This window comes from Rhododendron vialii, chromosome 2a (genome assembly GCF_030253575.1).
Source record: "Rhododendron vialii isolate Sample 1 chromosome 2a, ASM3025357v1".
Taxonomy (NCBI): domain Eukaryota; kingdom Viridiplantae; phylum Streptophyta; class Magnoliopsida; order Ericales; family Ericaceae; genus Rhododendron; species Rhododendron vialii.
In genome coordinates this window covers 40643159-40662820 of record NC_080558.1, presented here as the reverse complement: position 1 = coordinate 40662820, position 19662 = coordinate 40643159, and the positions used below count along the sequence as shown (strand labels likewise).

Below are 19662 nucleotides of genomic sequence, written 5' to 3'. Positions count from 1 at the left end.
ATGCAATCGTGTCCTAAAATTGTGTTCGTGGACTTTTGAAGCTGATACATACAAGAATCCATTCTAATTAGAAGGAGTGCACTAATCAGAAACAAAAAAAAACAAAAAAAAACAAAAGAGAGTGAATTTTTATCTTCTAGTGTTTTTAATTATAATAATTTGGTATCGTGTTCAATGGAGAGGTTAATTGATGCAAAATGGAAATATTGTATCATTTAACAGATAGTATATTTAGTTTTCTTATTTTGGTTTTATTTATTTTGTCAAGGGAGTCTTGCAATTTCAGAAATAAATATTCTAGAGTATTTAGTTTTTTGATTTTCTTTATTTAGTTTCCTTCTAATATTTGCTTGATTGGGATGAATAGTTAGTTTCTAATTCTATAATTTCTTTTTTTCCTATTATAAATTGAGTTCTAATCCTTAGGACGAACGCGTTTTTATTTTTATTATTATTGAATGAAAAAGAGTCTAGAAAGAGTTTATCTAAACCTATGTGATTGTCCTTGTTGCACATTTATTCTTTAATTTCATACGCTTCCCTTCATCATCGATTTACGGTACTAATAGCCTTGCCTCCTGTGCTAACTCGAACACTTCACTAACTCTCGCTGATATATATCGCTTGAAAAAAAAAAAACTTACTGTTCATTTATAAGTTTTAGTTTTAATGAACTGACCACCACTGCATGCAGAGGTGAAAAAGAAAAATAGTGGGGTATATAGGATGTGCTCACTTGGGTCCCTCTTTATGCATGTTAATGAGAAATATGCAAATGTTTCTTTTTTATAGACCTCAATAGGTTATATAGTACATCATCTGATGGAAAATACATAACTTATTGCCACCTATCTTCATCAAAGAATTAACAATTGTAGTTATACAAATTTGAAAACGAGTAAATGTTCTCTGCTCCTATATATCAAATAACTCGTTGGATGAATATAATTGTAATTAAAACTAAGAAAAAAAAAAACTACAAAAATATGATACAAAGCGCAGTATGCCAGTATGTATGTAAGACACGAGTCCATCATTGTTTCATTTGATAATCTAAAACGCACATTCTACAGATTCAAAGTTCTTCAAGTTTAAATATCCCTCTAGAAAAAATAGATTAACGAGATAATAGTAAACATGATTGCATTTAATCAAGTAGGAGTTTTCCCGAGAGGTAGTCGCATTTGCTCGAGAGCAGTATACGCCAACCAATTAGAAAGAAAGAGTTCATAGAACAAACTTACCATTTTTATTAAATTGAAGGGTAATTAATATTTTAAACACAAACTCTAGGAAAAAAGTTCAGGTAACTCAACAAAAAAAAAAAAAAAAAATTGCTGAAATTGATCTTGGGCTGGACTTCAGCCCAATAAACTCGGGCCTTCCCCTAGTGCTCAATCGGGCTCTCAAAATTGGGCCTAGGCCCAGTAAGCCTTCTAATTGGACCAAACCATATTTAATACGACATCGTTCCTTCTCTTAAAACACTGTCTACTCCTTCTGTTTCTGTTTCGTTGTAGAAACTAGAAGAACATCCCCGAATCAGAAAACCGCCGTTCCTTCCGGCCAAAAACCACCGAAGTCGCCGCCGTGTTGCCGCCGCTGCTCAACTGCTCTCTGATAGTGTTCCCCATGGTCAGATACTCTCTCTCTAAACTTCACTCCGCATAATGTATGTTTCTCTCTCTAAAATTTTCGTGTTGTTAACAACCGACAGGAGCCGCAGCAGAAACAGTCTACTCCGTCGCTTGAAGACTGCTTGAAGCTGTTGAAGGGAGAGAGAGACGAGCAACGCCTGGCTGGTCTTCTTCTCGTCACGAAATTCTGCGACAAGGACGACCACGCTTCCATTCGCAGGGTCTACGATGCGGTCGGTGTTCAGTTCCTCAACCGCCTCTTGAAAACCGGTACACTATATCACTCTCCGTTATCTGATAGATATTATTTCCACGTAGAAACTGTGTGGAATATACCAAGAATTTTAAAATTTAGCCGTTCTTTGGTGTCCTTACAGGGGAATTAATGTTCTAAAAGTCGGCCGCCTAGGCTGATTAATCAGCGCCCAGGCGATACCCCGCCGCCGGCCTGGGGGCCTAGGCGTTTGTCTAGGCACGCTAGGCTACTAGGCGGATTACGCGGCTAGACGGACCATTAGGCGGGTGGGCAATGTGATTTTAAAAAATTAAAGGCTTTAGTGTCATGGTAATACGAATATACAATATAAGGTGCTTTGGTGTAGTTTTACTATGATATATGTACATTTTCAGTCTACCCAATTCTCGGACACAATCAAAAATCTCAAAACTTGAGGGGAGGGGGTAGGAGAATATTTTAAACAAATAAAAAAATTGGAAAATTCGCCTACTGTCTAGGTGCCGATTAATTGGCCTAGGCGCCAGGCGGTGTCCGCCTGACTAGTGCCTAGCGACTTTTAGAAGTTAGAACCTTGGGAATTAACGAAGCAAACAAGTAGACACTGGGAAGTGGGAACAAATATATACTATTTAGGTTTACGGCTCTTGTTATTTAATAGTGTTTTTATAGGTAATTTTGTCATACAGATACAGTTAATTAGGGTTTACTAGGGTTTTTCTATTTAATCTTGTATTCTTTGTAATCTTAATGTAATGCAATAATACGTCGTAGAGTTCTTTTTGGCAAACCTTCATACACGTACCCACATGGCGCATCCCATTCCCATTCGGCCGTACCCGAATCATTGTAACATAGGAGACAATAGGCATCTAATTTCTTTTTTATTGGTCTTTATATAGTATACACCTCAATTTAGTTAATTCGTTTGGTTTTTGTAGCTATGTTAGCAATCTTGAGTACAGATGAAGATTATTGTTAAGTTTCAGAATTCTAAAGGTTTTGATGTTCCGTTTGATCTTTTCTTTCGCAGGGATGGGAAACGGAGGTGTGAGTGGGAGTGGTGGTGAAAATCGGGAGGCATACTTACAATTGTCGATTACGGTTCTTGCTGCATTTTGTCGGGTTCCCGAGATAGCTTCATCTGAAGATATGGTTTCTAAGATTCCTCTCATATTGGAGATCATGTCGAAAGAGTAAGGCTTTTCCGATACAAGATTGTTCCTTTAACTTCTTCCAGAGCAATTATCTTTCCTGAAAAAGACTTAGGAAGCACGATTGTGAACCTGTTGAATTTATTGGTCCAAAAAATAAGAATATAATGTTTTAGAATCATTGAAATGATTAAAGATGACTAGAATTTACGGGAAATGTATAAACCTACATATCAAACCCAATAGACAAAAATTACATCATGTTGCCATATACAGTAAAGGATTGAAGAAGTAAAGTTATACTTAGTGCATTATGCTTTTCTGCTTACAACATGGTTTGAGAGATGTAGTAGGTAGAAAGTTGAGGTTACCTAGTTAGATGGATATGATGACCATATCTGCAAGACTGCAACGAGCTTAGCAGTATAGAATTTCATCTCTAAGGTACCGATGATTTGTGAAATTCCATGTATTCTGATTTTTCCTTCCTGCATTTGCTTTGTGTTTTCTTGTTATTGATGTTACTCTGGAGAAATAGTCATCTTTAAAAGTTTGCCTTAAGAATGGAAAACTTCCCTTTGCTTGCTTTTTGAGAGTTACAATTTTTATATTTGAACTCCTTACCCTGGGAGTTAAACTTGAGTTGGATTAGGCATTTTAACCTGCACAAATTGGGCATGAAGGACATTGTCAATATAACTTAGGACAGTACTCAGTAGTACTAGCCCTTCTCCTCCATTCGAGTTGAATTTGAAGGAAAGTATACTACATGAATAAGAATTGGAAAAGGACAATTGATGGAAAGATTGTTGCCATTTTACAGGTGTTATGGGTTGTGAGCTTTTGGCAAGAGGAATGGGATCTGTTTTCACAATGGTGCACATATGAGAGAAAACAAGGATAATACTTATTGAAAAAAAAAGAACAGTTTGATACCCTTTAAAGCAATCACCAATTAGAACAGTTCAGTCTATCTGGTTCCTGTTTCTTTTACGGAGGAAGCAGAGTTAAATGTGCGCAGTCCAGCTACGATCTTTGGACTCGTGGTTGTTATTGGGCACAAGCCCAGCCACTAGGTTAGTGCGGCCTAGAATTGAAGTACCTCAGATGGGTACGTGTTAAACATTGCAATTGATTGGGTGTTGGGACAGGGTTGAGATGCTTTGGAATCTTGAAAGCCTTACTTAACCCAGTGTGTTCACCTTCATAATTTTGCACTAGCATCTGCTGTGTTTGTTATTTAATTTCAATTGTTTTTCTTTGGCTAATCTATCTTCACAAACCAAGATAACTGGAGTCTTAACATAATTCAGCTAAAGTGACATATCAATATTCCCTGGTAGGGATTTGAATGCCTTATTTTGAGCAGTTTTTTTTATTTATTGGGCTGTCCTCAACCAACATTTTACTTGAACCCTCAGGAGTGGGCCCTATCATTCTTGGTAGTTAGATTGGTATTTGGCAGATCAACTTGGTTTCTTTTGTGATCCATTGAAGGTTAGAGATGTTTCACTTTTGCATGGAGGATTTAACACTCTGAGAAAGCACTGGTTTGAAGTGGAGGCATGTGCTGTTATCATTGGCGAACCTTGCCAATTTCTGTAATTATTCACATGCTGTGTAGCGCCTTACCTTCCTTGCAGAAACTCCTAAGGATGCAGGTACTTAGGTTGGATGAAATGGAGAAGGGCTTCCTTACCGGTGTGTGGTCATAGAGCCTTTGTCTAGATGGAGGGGGGTTTGTACATATCTTTACATATTTTGCAGTATTTTTTTCTTTTTTCCTTTCATGGGTGCTGTATGGTACAAAATGTCTTGCATGCAGTTAAATAGCAATGTTTTCGAAGATGAAATGAGGCTGTTGAAATGAAAGAGTGACATTACAATAGAGGATAGGATAGGATAGGAAATGATGTAGAATTGGGAGTCAGAACTGAAAGGAATTGAAGATAAATCAAAATAAGTCATTGCATCGTTGATTCACAGAGGCAATATGCACTACTTTGTGTTGGTCTGAAATGTGGAGGAACGATTCGATCCAAGTTCAGGGTGTTACATGATTTGATTTCTTATTTTTGGTTAGCAGATTAATTGCATAGTTAAGAGGAAGTTGAAAGACAATGGATTGATGCCATGGGAAAATACAGGTCTGCCTTTGATTTAGTTGAAAAGATGGATTTGCAGGAGTTCTTGAAGAGGAATGATTCATGTTTAACTAAACCCAAATAGGTGGGATAAGAGTCGAGTTGTGGCTGGTGGTTGCTGAAGAGGAATGATTCATGTTAACTAAACCCAAATAGGTGAGATAAGAATCGAGTTGTGGACTGGGGAAACAAGAAGTCAGGATGTAAAAGCTACATGGAATCAAGGTGGAATTATTAGTTCCATGTTGATGGCTAAAAGACTACTTGATACACTATATCCTTTATATAGTTGCAGATGATTAAATTTACATGTCATGAATGTGGCAAAAATGAGGATGCTGAGATAGATGAAGGGTAAAAAAAAATGATGATGCTGAAATGGATGAAAGGTGAAAAAAAAAAAATAATGACAGGACAATTAACGTTTGAATCTTGTAAGCTAGAAGGTGTCCAGATTGTTAAATTGGGTGAAGGTGGATACAGTCCAGCATTCCATGCAGCATTAAGGAGTATGTCTATGAAGGCATGGGATAGACGAAAATAGTTTATGCGGTTGAAGTTTAGAGAGAAGGAAAAAAGTGTACAGGGTGTTTATTAAACATACACGTAAGGTTAATATCTCCTACATTGAGAGAGTTACAAAATTTGACAGACTAACTACCCTCGCTCCGTAATAATAAACCCAAACTCCTAACAGTGATGTATGGGGAATGATGACATTTTGTCCTACGACTAAGACGAGATATGGTCGCAGAAAGTAACTACTGAGGAAACTGAACCCCGGATGAGTTAGTTTTCTGTCTCTTTGTTTGAATTCTTTTGGTTAAGTGTTGATTCTCAGAGAAACGCCCTTTAAGTTTCTTTCACATATCTGATATGGCGATCTACCCGCATAATCATTAGGGCTGTTACGAACCCGACCGGACTGAAAAAGACCGAAAAAACCGACCGATCGGTTCGGTCTTCGGTCGGTCCAGGGGCGTTTTTTTAGTGGTTCCGGGTGGACCGAACCGAACCGAATCTAGGTCGGTTCGGTCTCGATTTTCTGGAAATCTATATGGACTGAACTGAACTGAATGCGGACCGACCGAATCGATGTAGGACCGAATCGACCGAACCATATATATTATATATATTTATATAAATCGTTTTAATCTTCTGGCTCTTAATGTTTTGAATTGTTAACTTCAAACAAAATTTTGAATTATGCCAGCAACAATTACAGAATCAAACAAAATTTTGAATTGTTAACTTCTGGCTCTTACTGGTTTATTTTTTATTTTTTGGAATTTCATTGCTTGATTTATTTACGTTTTTGCAAAATTTTCCAATCGATTGCTCTCTCTGTTCTAAATTACTTTTAACTCCTCCAAGTTATATACACTAGTGTAGAAGATATTTCCAATCGATTGGAAAAAAAAAAAAAAAAAAAGAAGGTGGAAGAGTACTTGTAAAAGTTGTAATTGTTTGAGCATGTCTATTGTATGTTATTTTCTTTTCAATTGGTGTTTGAAAAAAAAAAAAAGGTACAATGGCCCAAATATGGGTGAAAAAATAGCCCAAATATGGGTGATTGACTTAAGGTTGAAAATGGCCCAAATATGGTTGAGAAACATGTGAAAATGGCCCAAATATGGGTGAAAAAATGTCCCAAACATGGCCCATAGTCTATTGTTAGTTTTTAAAAATGGCCCAACTAAGGCCCATTTCTGGCGGACCGAACTCCCCAAAATCCCTGACCGGACCGAACTCACCCCGAACCGAACAGAAATTAATACCGGTCAGGATCAGTCACTGAATTATATACCCCGAACCTGATCGGGGTCCGGCAAATCCACCCTGAACCGAACCAACCAAATAACACCCCTAATAATCATGCTGACCCGTATTGTGCATCTCATTTCCTAAGCTTCTTCTTATAATAACATGTTTTAATACAGGCCATCTGTCCTTGAAGAATGCTATGAATTTTTGTTCTTGGTATCGGATGCTCATAAAGATGGAGTTTCAAGATTGATTGAATGTGGGGGCTTGACCGTGCTAGCTTCTCAGATGTCTAATATTCCAGATGGTAATCTATATATCTTGTACTAGAAAACTGTAAAATAGTGGAGCAGCAGTAGGAATAATGTACGAAGGGTAAAAGTTAGGGGCTTGTGGCAACATGGCCCATGGAAATTGCTGTCATTAATCATTAGCGCCTTAGTTGTTGTGCAGTCTAACTCTACTCAATAGTTGACCAAAATTACATTTTTATGGTCAAGGGTTTTGCTCGAACTTCAAGCTGAAGATACTTATGGTGTGCAATGTTGGTGCAGGTTCTCAGTCAGTAGAGTTTTCATTGAGGCTTGTTCAGTTGCTGATTACTACCCTGTCCCTGGACACCATTAGCAATGAATATCCGTCAGAGCTGTCAATGATGGTGAGCTTAATTGTTGTGGAGCGTTGAGTTCATTTCAATATTAAGTTCGAAGTTTTATTTTCCAGTTCAATTGCTTCATATCTTTTTGTCTGTCTTCATATCTGTGACATGTAAGTTGGCAATGTAGAGAAGTTTTTTGACATTCATTGTTGTTTCAGGTTGCAGCAATTTCAAAGCAATTTGCTGTATTGCACGATGCATTGAAATTTGAAGCACTCCACCTACTATCTGCCATCATGTCCTCAAAACATTCTGTATGTCAGTGTTTTCCATTACGATCTCTTCAAAGTATGCGTGACGCTTCTCTATGAACTATTGGCTTGTGATGTTTAATGCTACCTGACATTGCTGAAGCATTTTAGGTTCCTTTCAATTCTGATTTGCATTAAGTGTCTCTCACTTGAAGGACTGCTTATTGAGATCTAAATTTGGATAACTTGATGAACATTATAATACTTCAGCCTGGAGTATTAGAATCTAAGTTTTGGTAGCTATTCCAATTAGAATTAGTGTATGTGGTTATGAGAAGAAGAAAATTAAAGAACAGAGATCCCTCATATGTGGGATTTATGTATGGATTTGGTGTCACTTGTGTTTATATGCCCATGGAGTGTGCAGGTGAGGTGTGAGCATGTGTACATGTGGATAGGTATAGGTCTTTATGATGTGCTGGGGGAAGCAAACAAAATGCTAGTAATTGGACATGTGTCCACTTTAATTGGGCTCCTCATTGGGTGAGTAGCTTCTATTTTGTACTTTGTATCAAGAGAAAAGGGAAATTACTTGCTTGAGTAATAGAGATTGAGAGAAAGGCAGGGGAAGCCGAGAGAAGGAAAGAAAACACAGGGAGTGTCGGGTCTGAGTGATCAATGGTGTGGTAGACAGTATCCGATCGGGACAAGATTTTAGTATGTTATTCTTGGCAACAAAATTTACGAATCTAACGGTATTGGGTGATATTTAAGGTAATCAGGTCGTTGCAATCCTGTCCATACTAGATGCCATATTATATGATTCATCAATTGAAGTCTTGAAGACATTTGCTTAGATGCTCTGGTCAAGAAACTTGGGATTTAATTTTTTAGCTTTTAGTGCACCTATAGATTGATAATTTGGGTTGCATCCATCACTAATTCAATCAGTGACCGAAGTAACTCTGGGTGATATAAAGTTTATAGCACTGATAATAAAGAGTTACCAACTTACCATGTAGGTATTTGAATTCCATATTGTGTTTGATTTGTGACTTGTATTTGGATGTCAGTCCAACTTTTGGTGTCACTTCTTGAATTGAGATGAGATTTCGGAAATCAATGAAGTATGTTTTGTTTCCCACAACTCTTTAAGAATCTTTCAATAAAACATTTTTACGGTATTGGCTGCCACAAAATCAGAACTAACACAGATCCGAAGATGTTAGCTATACAAGGAGCAGGATCATAATTGAATGTAGGTGAATTTACTTCTGTTAAATAGCATTGTAGCATCTTAGCTCTTTAGCCTCTTTATTGTGGAAGTTTTTGTACCTGTGATTTTGGTCTAATATTTTAGGTCAGGCTTGGAACCTACCTGGTTGTTGAATTGGTTACCCTAATGAGGGTTCTGGTTCTACGTTAAATGCCAGAGCTAAACCCTCATCTTCACATACCAACTGGCAACTGCAAAACATTTCCTTATAATGAAGATCGAACACGTTGAACACTATGTCTTCTCAAACTCGTAAATGATGTAAATGCTTCTTTTTAATGTACTGCAGCCTGGAGGAACTTCTGATCGTGATTGTTTCATCATCTTGGAATTTGTAGGCACCATTGCATGAGGCTCTCCGCTCAATGAATCATGACATTTGGTCAACTTTTATACGTGTGGGTGTTGTGGCAATATTGCAGAATCGTGTCGGTACGTTTGATTTATTTGTAGTGCTAACTTACTTTGATCAACTCTCTCTTGTAAATGGCACTGTTCATATATTGCCCTCTTTAAAAATTTGGTGCTGTTTAGAATATTTTTGTTTGAACATTGTGTGTTCAACGGTGAAGATATATTCTTTCTTTTACATTTTTCTCTCGTCTTTTCAACGTTTTCATTGCTGGCATTATCTCTCCACTCGAATATTACGTCTTCAAATGACAGTGGAGTGCTTGTTTTATTGATGCCACTTTTTAAACCTTCCAACAGTCTTACATATGCCTCATTCTATTCCTTCAACCCTCTTCTCACCTGAGAAGTACACCTAACCTTTTTCAGTTCTGTTATTTATTGCGGGCAACTCGTCCACATTTTCCTTATAGTGCGTTTATTCTGACATTTGTAGAATAAGGAAGCTAGTAGCCTATGGCAAGATTAGCTAAAACTTGATGTAGAATATTTTGATATTATGTTTTGCTCAATATTGGTTCATTTGTTCATGGAAGTTGAATTCGACTTAGTTGAATGCTTCCTTTCCCGATCTGCGGCTTGCACTTAAGAACAAAGGAAGGACCGCATGTTGTCCTTATGAGTAGCACCTGTACCGTTTGATCTAGGGCTAGTAGAATTGGGCGAAGCCTCTCATTTGTAGTTCTTCATCCGCCATTCCTGACCTTATGAAGGAATGTAGTAAGGGAGATCAAGATTCAAGTGACCCAAATTTCCGATCCATCACTCAAGCTAATTGCTTTTCCTCAGTTAAGCCCTTCCAAGTTGTGTTGTTTTGGAACATTGCCATCATGAGGTAAGATAAAGCTTTCCCTGATAAATTGGTAAAGGAACTTTCTTACCTGGAATTCATCCTAACAATATTCCAACAATATGAGCAAATATATTAGCCATCCATTGCCCCCTATTAGTTAAGTTCTTGCAACATGCTAATTGAAGCACTTTGGGACATTTTGTTGATCAGCTAGCTCGCCCGGAGGAATGAATTGCATGTGTATGTAGATTTGAAACTGATTGGTTTATTATTGCTATTTAGCATTGGGTAATAAATGGCTGGAGAGCTAAACTTTGTTGCCTTGCTCTCTTGTTCCTCACTCTTTTTGTGCTGTGTTTGTCAAAGCTGTACTGTTGCTGCGTTATCTTAGACGAGTGTTATATCTATTGTTGAGATATCTGTTGTGCTTGGTCTATTTATTAATTATTTAAGTTCCTCCCTTGCTACTGCATGTTAGATGAAAACTTGATCAGTGGTGTTGTCCCATTGTTTGGAAAATATCCTATGTTGATTTTTGTGTTCTTTGTTTTATGGAGCTCTTAGGCCCAGGATGAACTTAAAATACCTACTTATGTAATTTGACTTGCAGCACCTGCTGAAAAGATTCAGGCTCTTATTTTGGTAGAGTCCGTAATATCGATAGTCGGTGAGGGGTGGCTCATTGGTCAGATGAACTTGGCTAGTTCAGAGCTCCCTGTTCCAGCAGACAGGTAATCAAAGCCAGTCATCTGGTGGTTTTTTTGTCCCTGTTTTCTGTGTGTGCTTGGTTCTATTCTTGCCTATTTCTACTGGCAGGTGTATGTTGCTCGTGTTGGAGTCATCAAGAGTCGAAGTTGCTGTTCTTCTTGATGAGCTCGCCTACTTGAAGTATGAAGCTTCCAAGAATTCTTCATCCAACTCGGAGTCAGGTCTTTTAAAGCAGCGGAACCTTGCTGTTGTCTTTTCTTTGGTAGAGAGGATAATCAAATTGATTTCAAACATAGGTGGAGATGAAGGTACTTGATCTTGCCCAGTTTGTCTGCAACCACAGAACTTTTTTCTACCTTATTGAGCTATCTTGCCAAGTTTGAGAAGTTCTATACATGTTTTTGTCAAGCTTACCTTCTCGTAGAGATCCACAACAAATGATGGGTTCTCGAAATTGCCTACTCAGTGAAGAGGGATCAAGGTTACGTCATATGTAATATATCCACCATAAAATTAATTGACCTCATGCATTTGGGTCGTGTCTCTTGTATTTGTTTCCCACTCAGATAGCACACATCCTCGGTTTGTTCGCCACTCATATCACACATCTTTTGATGTACACTGTGTATGTTGGTCTCTTTAAGTTGATTTTCAAATAGCTTATACTTTTAATGATAATTGGTGACCTGAGAATCCCGGAGATGTCTATCGGCCTTAGGTATCTGGGTCTGACACTGACACATCCAGACATGGTCTAGTGTCTAGACACAACCGTCTGGGTTTCTTACTCTGCTATTTATAGTTAGAGAGTTGAGGACATGCTAGGTATGCATTGGGGGTCAAAAAGCAATGTGAAATGCTGGGATGTGATCAAAATAGCTATGGATGCTAGATTAAGTATCAAGATGGCCAATAAAATTACAAAATAGAACAACCTATAGGTCCTTGGTTTTACCTCCCGTACTGGTCCTTGGTTTTAAGAAAGTGGAGCGGGGCGAATTTCTTGTACTTGCTCAGCGTGCGCCCCCCTTTCGCCGTACGCCCGATTCACTGGGCTGTTGGCCTACCACGCACTTGCCCGCTGCTCCTGCCACCCACCAAAGGAAATCCTGCCCTGCCGCTTTAGCATTTTTCATTTAAAAAGCCATTTCTACTCATTTTGAACAGTGCTTAGCTTAGGTCAACTAACTGGACCTCGCGAGATATTTTTCTTAAGGTGTCCTACTTGCCATGTGCTTCCTCCAATACTGGAACTGGGGCTGCGCTGCCCTATATAGTCAAGCACGTTCCTCAACAAGCTAATTAAAGGAAGTGGAGGCAGTCTCTGTCTGTTAAAAGAATTAGGGATCTCGGGGTCAAGTCGAAGAAGTAACAATAGTCGAAGTCCAAGTGGAAGGAGAAGGAGAAAGGGTGGTTGTAATTTTTCTAATTACTAAAGCAACAGTCATATGATGATATGAATACTAGGGAACAACAACATTACTAAGTTACCTAAACTTGGAGTTAATTGGTGATAAATTTTATGGCTAGTCATGGTTTCAATTCCGTAGTCTAACTTTTACTGCTTCTTTTAATTTTACTTCCTTGATCTTCATATGGACTGCAGCGCCAGGCCAAAATAACTTTTGGAACACTATTTGCAGGTAGTGGTATTAGTGAGAGCACTATCATGAAGGTAATCTCTGGGCTCAATGAAACGATTGGCGTGGTTCTAGAGTACTTACAAGATGCAAAGGTAAGTATGTCCACTTGTTAAAAGTTACTGTGGTGCTCCTGAGGACCTGAGCTCACAATAATTATTCTGCAGGATCATGGACAAACAAAAGGAGATGATCTTCTCGCTTCAGTGCGCATTGTGGGGAGGTATCCTTCTCGCTCTAAATTCTTTATTGGGTTACTACAGTCATGTTTTTCGTTTGTGTTTACGTGTTCTTTGTGTCAACTTGCAGTTGGTTGAAGAAAACTTTGACCCTTCAAGTTTTCTTCTGCAGTAGTACATACTCTTTGGTTGGGCATATACGCTTTATAATGCTGGGTAGACATAGTGGTGTTAGTTACAACAACAGAACCCATGTAGTCTTTTTTTTTTTTTTTGGGGGGGGGGGGAGGGGTTGTTTTGGTATTCACGCTCCTCTTCTAGCCTGTTGCACTTCTTTTTTGCTTTTTAGCCTTTCACAAAGGAGTGTTGAGGGGCTAGAGTTGGAGAGTGATTATCATTTTCTTCCTCATTTTATCTCCACTTTCCTTGGGATAAATTGTACTCTTTGTTTTTTTCTCTAGGCTGATGGAAGATTTTGAATTTGCAAATCATTATCCTTCTTAAATTCAGATGTTGTTTTATTTGCAATATCTTTTCATCAGCTTGGTGATATTGCTTGGTGGCATTGACCTTTCAAAAACAATTAACCCATGTCCCTGTTAGACTTGTCCCACATCGCTCCTTTAAGTCACCCAAGCTTGGTTAATAAATTCTAGAGGCTACTCCACCTATTGCCAATTGGTTTTAGGTTGGAACCTTCCAAGAAATCTAACATGGTATCAGAGCTAGGTCTTGGGTGGCCTCACCTCGCGTGGGAAAGTCTTTGTCATCTCTGTCGCCCGAGTCAGTCTGTCACCTCCACGTGCATCCGGGCTGCACGTGAGGGGGAGTGTTAGACTTGTCCCACATCGCTCCTCTAAGTCACCCAAGCTTGGTTAATAAATTCTAGAGGCTACTCCACCTATTGCCAATTGGTTTTAGGTTGGTACCTTCCAAGAAATATCTAACAGTCCCAAGCATACAGTTGGTATTAGTCTCTTTGGAGATGTGTAGTTTCACTTTGGGTAGCATGGCTAGAATGGAACTCAAAAATCATTGAGGAAAATAGGAAGACTCAAATTTCTGGGAGAAGATTTGTTATCTGATATCTTTTGGGAATTTGTCTCTCCCACTTGCAAAGGGTGTCACAGTTTGTTGATTAGTAGGGACTGAAGACCGGTGTGAAATGTCGCTTTGTTATCCTTTTCTTTACTTTTTGGTGGACTTATTGTCCCTTGATGTACTTGTTCTCTTTTTCCCCCCCCGACATGTAGTATCTAATCATGCCAATAAAAAAGAGTGGAGTTCTGGTAAGCTAATCCATGTGTTTGTTTTAGCTATCTTGCAGAAACACCTCTTGCTTGCGAAGAAAAGGTTAGGGAACTTTTAGGGTTTATGCTCTCAATCAAAGGCGAAGACGAGTCAAGGTTTCAACATGTTCAACTATTGTGCGTGCGTGCGTGTGTGCGTGCTTGTGTGTGTGTGTGTGTGTGTGTGTGTGTATATATTTAATGTTTTTCATTAGTTCCCTGCTCCGCTTGACCTTTCCTCAGAGACTAACGTATTTTGATGAATTGCAGCCCCTTTTACGCTGTATGTTTTCTGCTTCCAATGCTTTGTCAAACAACAATGGAGGATTATGGATGTAAAGTTCTTGTTTCTTCAGGAGCTTATAAAGCTGTAAGTCTCTATTTTTTTGGGTAAATTAATTCAGTAGGAAAAACCTAACATCCAAGCACCAGACCAGAGCTGGGCCTAACAACCTAGGGAGCCAACTTATTATGTGCTCTCAGCTACAGGTAGCTAAAGCACATCCTAAGACAAGTAGCACTCAAACCTATTACAAGGAAGTAAAAATCATTATCAGATCATGCCACTCATTGCCAATGACCCAATTTTTATCTTTCTTGATAGCTTTCCAAGAACTTATAGAATCCCTTAGGGTCCGTTTGATGAGCGAAAAAAATATAATGGAAAGTGAAAATGAGAGAAAGTGAAGAAAAAGAAAATGTATTTTTTTCTTGCATCTGTTTGATTAGGATGGAGGTTTTGCAAGAAAATAAGGAAGCCAGAGTAATTACTGTTGATTCTCACAATTTTGTGAGAAAAAGTAAGGCAAGCTCTCTAGCTTTAGAGGGTTGTACGGAAAAGTTTAGTTTGTTTTCTACCACTTTCTAGGACATTCTTAGTAAGTGAACACCAAGAAATATATGAGTAGTTTTTTCTCTTTCTCGCACTTTCTACCATTATCTCGATAATCAAACAGTCCCTTATGTCCTCTGGGTGTTAGAGATCATAAGGCTGTATTCTCTTCTCCGGTGCTTGAAGATCCTGGAATTTCTTTCTCTTCAAAACATGGTAGACTATAGTTTACAAGGATAACTTGAACATGGTGTATTTGGGAGGATTTTCTGCTTCTATGTTGAATAGATCAAAGCACCTCAGCTTCCATAGGAAGAGGCCCCCTCTGTATGCTCCGTTATTCCTGAGGACTAAATCTGTGACTTGATCACATGCTATTCTCATTTCTCATACGTTTCCCCATATTGTTAGTGATTGTTTGTATCTGTTATGTATCCTCGTATCCTTGCTCAGATTTTTTTGTACACCAGCTCAGCCAAGACAATATGTTAGGTCTTTTCTTCATCATTATAGCATTATTTTAGTAGGTGAGACTTCTATATTTTTCTGCAGGTTGTGGAGTGCTTGATTAAATTGGTTGGTCCAGATGGCAGCCTGATTCATGATAATGGTTCTATATTCTTGGCTTGTGATACAGTTGTGAATCTTCTTTTGAAGGTATTGCAATCACTGCATCACCTGATATAATGACCTGGTGATACATATAGGATTTTGCTAATGTGTTTTATTTATTCTTTTAATAGAGAGATCAAATTCAAGTTCCGTTAGATGAAGCTTGTTTTGTTCATCTTTTAGGAGCATTGGCATATTGGACAGGTATCCATTCAGTCTCTGTGTTGTAAATAAAAACTTGTCTTATTTTCTAGTAAGAATCGTGAAACATATTACCTTCTGTTTGTATTGTTTTTTTCTTTGTGTTTCACACTGCTTGTATAGAGTTGCTTCACATAATCTATCTTTGAATCTCATTGTTAGTGCAAGCAAGAAGCAAAGACAGCAGCAGGAAACTTTATTGTTCAACCTGTAGGAGGGTGTATTCCTTGCATTTAAAATTCAGTTTTGTCCATCTTCTTTATCGCATGCTACATCAGGACACCATTCGATAAATTTAGCAGTTTTTTTTTTTTTAAATTTTGTATTAAACTATCTTTTGGGCTTGGGTATACATGGCATATTGCATCTCTATTGAGGAATGGTCACAGGCACTTAAGTTCACTTTGATAATTATGCTATGATGAGGCAGCAATTAACTTCCACAACCTGGAAGTAGAGGGTAGCTCATGCTCCAATTCTTACGTCCTAAGGATGACTCCCTGAACTGCAACAACCCAGAAGCTTCTACCTCTAAGATGCACGATGATGAAGGATTCCCCTTATTGAGGCCTCTGGAGCTCCCAAACTAGTTTATTCTAGCTCCATTAAAAATATGAAGAATTTTGAGAGGGATATAAAAGTCCCAACTGCTTTCTTCACTTTGGAGTCAACAGCAGCCCTTTTAGTTATATAAACCAAAGAAACCCCTTGCTTATTTCTCTTAGGCCTGTTGTATATCCAGCTTGATGGTCAGTCTTTCCTGAAATCAAGCCTATGCTATACTAGCAACTAGAATTACGTTCAGATTTGGACCCACAAACGAATTTTTCTTGTAATGCGACTGCCCACCAGCCTAAGCCACAGCCTTCATTTGGATGATGCATCATAACGAGCTAATTGGCCTGGACCTTTACATCTGAGCCAAGGCCTAGAACGTTTAAGTGAACAAAGAAAAATAAGACTCAAGCTCCCACTCTAGTCTCCATTTCTGTGGAAGAGTAATTCGGCTTGTATTATACATGTAATTGACCTCCCACTCTAGTCTCCATTTCTGTGGAAGAGTAATTCGGGTTGTATTGTACATGGAATCGACCTCCCACTCTAGTCTCCATTTCTGTGGAAGAGTAATTCGGCTTGTATTATACATGGAATCGACCTTTCATCTATAGAGCCCAAAATTTACTATACTTGATTCTTTGGGAAAATGGAGTGTACTCTTTCATCAATGAATTTGGGGATGTGATCCAAAGGCATGTTTAACGTTCAAAACAAATATAAAGTTGTGATGAAATCTTATTGAGAAAACCCCCAACACCGGCAAACTATGCATTTATGCTTATGATCCACCACAGGAAGGGTAAAAAGGACATCTTGTCTATTTGGGAAGTTATACTACTACTGGTTTTACTGCATATAGCTGCTAGTAGTGTTTTTTGTTCAGAAAGGAATCTCCTTTTGATGATTATCCTCCAGACTCCTGTTTTATTTTTTTTGTGCTCGTGAATCTTTTTCTTTTTGTCAAAGTATTTGGTTAGCTCATTTGAGCTTTTAGTGTAAGTCTACGGACGTGTTTTCAGGTGATACTGATGACCTTTCGGCAATAATGATGGCTTCAACCATTTGTGCTCTAATATTTGACTCAACTTCCGAGGAGGCTCTTCTGCAACATCCGAGCTTTGACGAAAGACTCCTTAATAGTCTTTCTCAGCTCATTGCGAGAAGTTTGGCTATAAGTGGGAAGGTACACTGTTTTTCATGTTTGATCACATCATTAGTTTCTCGGCTTAAAACAGAAAGTTAAGACCTAACATTTGTCTCAAAAAATTAGGACATTTGATGTATTTATCTGTATCATTTTACGAACTGTTGTTTCTTGGTTTAATTAGGATATTTTATTAGTGTATCTGTGTCTGAAAAATTAGGGCTTTTGCAAGCAGATTATGGGAAGAAAATTACACCGCTATAGTTAATAGGTGCTCATATTACCTCAACTCCCTGTCTCAGCCACTGGCTGGCGTACCTGTCTATGGTAACAAAATAATAATAATAAGGAATTCCTTTATGTTTCATCCCAAACACAGACCTTCAGCTTAGCAAGCTACTTTTCTTAATGTTCAGGTTGGGCTGGGTTGACACCAAAAAATTAACTCTTGATGTGATAATATTGATGTTGTTCTTAAATTCTGTATCCTAACGGACAGCATGGTTATCAAAAATCAAAATTGTACGATTCGCGATTCGATTCATGATTCACGTAAAAATGATATGAATCTATAGGTGAATCAAGGTTTATATAGAATCGGTGGTGAATCTTACGATTCACGATTCACGTAAAAATGATTCGAATCTATAGGTGAATCAAGGTTTATCACATCTGTTGCGTTCGACTAATATGAAACCACATTTGCAATTCGCCTTTGCTAGATGGTAATTATACAAGTAACTGTGAATACTGTTGAGGATAATATCTATATGAATGTGTTGTCTCACAAATCAATCTTTTCAATTCGTGTATCCTCTAAACCATAGACCGGGAAAGGGCTCAGAGTCTCGAACCAACCCACATATGTTCCCATACAAGCTAGTTTAGATTCGTACCAATCAGGCTACAAACATTTACTTTGTTAAGGTTAAGCTTTCATTTTTGTAATGAATCATTAACACCTATATGCACATATCCATTTTACTATAGTTTTTATTTTCAAATTATGTACGAGTGTCTTTCCTATTCAACCATGTGATTATCAATTAATAATAGAAAACAAACTTTAATATAGATTTAAGCTTAAATTTTTTGATGTTACAATGTATCTTTATTATGTAGGTGCGTCGTTATATTTTTCAATGTATTTTCAAAATTTGGACCGAATCGTTACGATTCATGATTTGGAAAATGGTCGACCGATTCTCGATTCGATTCACGATTTGACAACCTTGACGGACAGTAGTCCTTTTTCTGATGAAACTCAGGAAATTTTGGATGAGGCTAAAGCAGAAGTGGATCTTCACCAGATTGTTTCCTCAGGTAAGTTAATTCTATGAATGTCTAAATTCTTCCCCAGTCGATCTTGCTTTTCTTGTCTGTTTGATGTATCTTTATCTCCGTTTTCCAGCAGCAGTCGAAAAACTATACCATTTCTAATTTGGGTGCAGGATATTCTCGTTGGGCTGATCGATTTCCCCATATTAGAGAGGCTGTTGAGAGATAACAAAAGGGCACTCTCCCACATAATTCCCTGCCCATTGATCCATGATCAAGTATTCGATGGAGATGTGGTTCTTCTGGGGTTTGAGTCTATGGAGGGACGTCTAACCGCTCTGGTTAACCCACTAATTCCCCCCACCCCCACTGATGTATAAAAAGTACTCAATGGAAATTCTCAAATCCATTTCTACTAGAATCTGTAAAAGCATCTCCTTTCCGAGAAAATTCACAGATTTTCTACTTTGACGGATGCCATTGTGATCATCTTGCGGATGAGGGTTGAGAAGAAGATATGAATCATGCCTCCAATTTATGTAGTAAACATCTCTATCTGTTTGTGTAGTGTGGTTTATAATGTGACATTGCTTCCAAGACTATTTATCTGTGAAACCCTTGTCCCATGTACAAATACTTGGTGGAATATATGGCGAGAGTCATTGAACCAACAATGTTTATACCAACTCTCCTTTTTTTCGTGTCATTTTTGAACATTTCACGGTCCGCCGTTGTTGGCAAAGAAGAAACTGATAAATTTTTCTTTGATTTTACTGAATGCCTCTTGCAAGGCTTAGCTTATTGAGTTGGTAGTCAGTTTCAGATGATATGCATTGGGCCTTTCGTGTTCATTGAACAGAATTTGACAGATCTCATTATCTGTTGATGTCATTGCCATAGCATTGAATTCAGATTTTCACAAATAATGCCATTCGCCTAAAAACAGGCAACTTTCATA

General features: G+C 38.1%; 1 protein-coding gene across 3 annotated transcripts; it reads left to right on the top strand.

Annotated features, from left to right (window-relative positions):
* Nucleotides 1-1506: 1506 nt before the first annotated feature.
* Nucleotides 1507-19375, top strand: LOC131317754 (uncharacterized). 3 transcript variants are annotated; one of them, XM_058347361.1, is made up of 18 exons: nucleotides 1507-1635; nucleotides 1718-1907; nucleotides 2906-3068; nucleotides 7111-7241; nucleotides 7489-7592; nucleotides 7751-7846; nucleotides 9398-9491; nucleotides 10874-10994; nucleotides 11080-11279; nucleotides 12615-12706; nucleotides 12779-12834; nucleotides 14107-14196; nucleotides 14350-14449; nucleotides 15464-15568; nucleotides 15655-15727; nucleotides 17302-17465; nucleotides 18695-18749; nucleotides 18878-19375. In XM_058347361.1, the coding sequence occupies exons 1-18, from the start codon at nucleotides 1633-1635 to the stop codon at nucleotides 18931-18933; spliced, it is 1893 nt and encodes a 630-aa protein (XP_058203344.1). In that variant the 5' UTR covers nucleotides 1507-1632; the 3' UTR covers nucleotides 18934-19375. The 3 variants fall into 3 exon arrangements, with proteins under 3 accessions (XP_058203344.1, XP_058203345.1, XP_058203347.1); XM_058347362.1 differs by having other exon boundaries at nucleotides 18838-19375; XM_058347364.1 differs by lacking the exons at nucleotides 1507-1635; nucleotides 1718-1907 and adding an exon at nucleotides 5113-5173 and having other exon boundaries at nucleotides 2944-3068.
* The last annotated feature ends 287 nt before the right edge of the window (nucleotides 19376-19662 follow it).